At 37.4% G+C, this 4,515-nt stretch overlaps 1 protein-coding gene across 1 annotated transcript in view; it reads right to left on the bottom strand.

Annotated features, from left to right (window-relative positions):
- Window positions 1-2,881: 2,881 nt before the first annotated feature.
- Window positions 2,882-4,515, bottom strand: part of LOC141511025 (H-2 class I histocompatibility antigen, Q9 alpha chain-like) — a 3,006-nt gene continuing 1,372 nt past the window's right edge. The window contains exon 4 of the mRNA XM_074220364.1: window positions 2,882-2,919. Within this exon, the coding sequence (XP_074076465.1) occupies window positions 2,882-2,919 (38 nt within the window). The remainder of the gene's footprint in view (window positions 2,920-4,515) is intronic.

Genomic DNA, 4,515 nt, shown 5'->3' with positions numbered 1-4,515 from the left:
AGTCACTTAATAATTGCCTGTGTGACCTTGGGTAAGTCACTTAACCCCATTGCCTTAAATAAAATTTTTTAAAAAAGAAAAAATCATTTAAGCATCTGCTTGGAAGATGAATTGGACAGATTACAGGGAGCCCAAACAAGATTTTGTTTCACAAATTTAGATGAGGGATGATAAAAATATTAACTAAGATGGTGCATTGTATGAAGCGCATATGCCTTTGTGCCTGGCTTCACTTCCACAGAACAAGCTGTCTGCACCCTGGGTACCCCTTATCTTCTCTTTCTCCTCTCTACCTACTTTCTTGCTTCCTTTCTTATATGGAATCCCCCTCTTACATTGTAAAAATTTTATTGTAAGTTCCCAAGGTCAAAAACTGTCATTCTTTTAATTAATTATGTTCACAGCAGCTAATATAATACCTGATATATAATAGACTCTTAATAATGTTTATTGAATTGGATTGAATGTATGAAATGGTCTAAAGGAAGAAAGACAGATTTGGCAACTGATTCGACATATGAACTGTCTAGCAGTCAAGACTTGCAGGTAATGATGAGCATATGAACCCTGGAGTTTGGAAATATTCTGCCAACTTTTATGGGAAAAAAGGAAGCTTAGAATATGGATGGCTGTTGAAGGAAAGATAATGAAAAAAGTAATAGCCTTGAAATGTCCAATAGGTAGTTGGTAGGACTGAAGCTTAGGAAAGAGACTGAGTCTGGATACATATATCTCTAAGTTATCTCCTTGAAACAATAATTTAACCAATGAAACCAATGAGATCATCAAGGAAGAGAGCATAATAAGCAAAGAATAGCAACCAGGCAGAGACTTGGGAAATACCCAAAATTTGGGGGATAGGGGATGATGTAGGATGACGATCTAGCAAAGGATAGAAAGGAATGGTCAGTTGGGAGGAGAACCAAAGGAGAGCAATATCCTGAAAATCCAGATAAAGGTAAAGAAAGAGGACTGAGAGAAGACCTTAAGATTCAGCAGTGTAGAACTCATTGGCAGCTTTGCAGAAATTAGGATTCTAAAAAGGGATGAATTTGGAAGTTGGATTGTCAAGGTCTGATGAGAAGTGGAGGCTTCAAGATTAGACTGCTTCCCCCAATCTAGGAGTTTAGCTGAGAAAGGATGATGGCTTAAAGGAACGGCAGTAGGGATGTATTTGATTTGAGTTATTTCATTCTATTTCATTTCTTTAAGGACCAAGATATTTAGAAATTTTGATGGCAGAAATTAAGGAGCCAGGATGAGAAACATGAATGAGCACCCAAGCTTGTATACAATACCTTATAAATGCAAACACAATAATTTTCAAAAAGTTTTCCAGAAAAAGGGGGCTCCTTGAAATGAAATAATAGATCTATATATGTAAGCATATATAAGACATATCTAGATATTATACAATTCAAATTAATAAGATTTAATTCTTAAAAACATTTACATCAGGGACAATATTTGAACTTTGGGACTAGAGCTAGACTTGAGTCTTGCTTCATAATAGATGTGTCACCATTGGCAAAGCCATTTGTGACTCAGTTTTCTATTTTTTTAAAGTGGGAATTAGATTAGGTGACTTCTAAGTCATCTGTTTAATTCCTTCCTCCTCCTCCTCCTCTTCCTCCATCCTTTTTTAAAAAGTTTTTTTTGCTAGGCAAATAGAATTAAGTGACTTGCTGAAGGCCACACAGCTAGGTAATTTATTAAGTGTCTGAGGCTGTATTTGAACTCAGATGCTCCTGACTCCAGGGCCAGTGCTGAATCCACTGTGCCACTTAGCCACCCCAGTCCATCCCTTTTTTTAAATGAGGAAATTGAGGCTAAAAAAGATTACTTGACATACCCAGTGTTCAATAACTAATGTATGATTCAAACCTAGGTCTTCCTGGCTCCAAGTCTAGGACTCTTTCACTGAAACCACAATTTCTCTCTCTCTCTCCATGAAACCACACTTGTGATTCAAAGACCAAACATGGCCCAGAGAAGCGATCATTCAAGGATCATGAAGGATGGATCAAATTGCTCTAGTTACACTTAGACTTGAAATTTAAACTTGAAGTCAGGAAACATGTTCCAACAACTCCAGTTTTCCAAAGACAGAATGGGCAATTTCAAGAGTCAGTGAAACCTTTAACAGGCAACTCCAAGAAGTGGTGGGCTCCCTTCCTTGGGGGTCTCTGAGCAGAATCTATAAAACCATTTATTGGGTAAGTTCTAGTGTGAATTCCCTTAGGTGTATGAGTTTGACTGGAGGGAATCTGGCTCCTTGTCCTACTCTGATTCCATGACAGTGGGTCCCCTTGTAGCTCACAAATGCTTACTCCAGTGATGCATCTACTGGAAAATATGTTTGGGATTTATTGGGTCACCAACTGTATCAATAAGAATTAAATGGTCCACTGTTTTCTAAGCTATTCCCAGAAAACTTGCTTCTGAAGAAACAATTTATGATCTGATCTCTCCACTCTTGTCAGTCATGCTGAAATTCAACCTTCATTTGATTGACTTGGATTCAACAGATAGAGCCTGTGAAACCCTAGCAAGCAGCTGTTTTAGAGGATTGGGGAGCCGTGTCTATCCCAAAGCAAGCCTACTCCATGGAAAGCATCACCATGCTGGCCACGTACCATTGTGTAGCCAGATTGCCCTTCAGTGCAAACACTTAAAAATCCATAAGCACATGAATTAATTCTTCTCATACTGAATTTGTAACCAATTTCCTGAGGTCAGAACTATTTGTTTTACTAAGTTCCCCAAACGTTGGAATATACCAAATGTCTTGCTGTAGATTACCTTTCAGACCATTAGAATTATTCTTGAAATATTTTCTCACAGGGAGAAAATATTCCTAATGGTATATTGTGTGAACCAGTCAACTGTTATTGATCAAGCTCCCACTGAGCCCACGGACTGTTGTGGGATAATCACAAAGACTATCAGAGAAAGAGCTTTTAGTATAAGGAGGAACCCAGGGAAATGGATGAAATTATAGGATCTGTGTTTACACACTCAAAATACATATATAGATATAGCATATGATTTATAAGATAACATACACATATATGAGGGCATTCACACACTCAAAATACATGTATAGATATAGTATACATTTGCAATACAATGTACACATATAGGCATATATTATTATAGATTTGTACCTCTCTCTCTCTCCCCCCCCACCTCTGCCTCCTCCCTCTCTCTCCCCTTCCCTCAGGGTACTTGATAGAGTGGATATAAAATTGGCCTTGCAACCAGGAATGTCTAACTTCAAGTCCTATCTCTGACACATACTGACCCTGGGCAAGTCACCAAAACTCCCAATACTGAAGATATGTCTATAAGATTTATAGAGGTTTATAAAACATTGGGATCCATATTGGTGGAGAGTTTCCTCATCTGGAAGGAATCTATACCAATAAAATCACAACTCCAGAGCCTATCAGTATTTATTCCCTTTTTTCCTCTCATCTCTCTTTCTCCTGACTTTCTCTTCCTCCTCCTCTTCCTTCTCTTCTCTTTCTGTGTCTCTTTTCTCTCTCTGTCCTCTACCTCCTCTCTCTCTCTCTCTCTCTCTCTCTCTCTCTCTCTCTCTCTCTCTCTCTCTCTCTCTCCTTTATTCTGTATGTATATAAACATGCATAAATATATAAACACATTTGTATAACCATTCCCACCATACCCACATATATTTTACATACATGTGACAAACTATCTTAAAGAGGACCTAAATAAAACCTTAGTTAGCTAGAGAAGGATAGAAGATTGCTGGGACTTCCCCTCACTTGGCCTGTTTCTCTTCACCTCAGGGTCTATTCCCCATAGGAATCTGTCTTAAGGCATGGGGAAGCTGGGCTGTGCTGGCTTCTGCCCTTTCTCTCTGTAAAACAATCATATGTGATTTCCTGGTGCCTAAATAGGTTATAATTTCAGTGGAACTTTTTATCTTTTAATAGTTTTCCAAATAAATATTTTAAAAATCTTTATTATTTCTCAGTTAAAAATATGTAAAGACTTCATTTTGGGAATTCTTGAATACGTACTGAAGGATTTGATGCTAATCATGGAGAATCCTTCAAGAGAAAAAAATCAATAGGACAGTAGAGACAAGTGTAAATGGGGTAATAACCCCATTGAATTAACCCCTTGAAAAAATGTAGTGAGGTTAAGCTAATCATCTGGTGGGATGAGAGAAAAAGTGATTTAGAGATGAAAGATTTCCAAATTCTCCATACTAATTCCTAAGAGAAGAATAAACATGTATTTGGCATCATTTTCAATTTTCTATATTTTTGAGGCAACATATTCCCATGTACTCAGGGTTTTAGCTTTATATAGAATTTTTCATTAATTTCAGAGCTTTTTAAAATCCAATTAGGTACCAGGACCATGGCAGCTATGTACTACAATAACATATCTCTCATGTCTTTGCCAGGGAAAAGAAAATAAAAGAATAGAAAAAGGAGGTAGAGTAGACAGTAAAAGGTTGGCAGGTATCTTTTCTCCAAT

The sequence above is a fragment of the Macrotis lagotis genome, chromosome 2 (assembly GCF_037893015.1).
Source record: "Macrotis lagotis isolate mMagLag1 chromosome 2, bilby.v1.9.chrom.fasta, whole genome shotgun sequence".
Taxonomy (NCBI): domain Eukaryota; kingdom Metazoa; phylum Chordata; class Mammalia; order Peramelemorphia; family Peramelidae; genus Macrotis; species Macrotis lagotis.
Note: the sequence above shows the minus strand (reverse complement) of the source record. Positions and strands in the feature narration are given on the sequence as shown.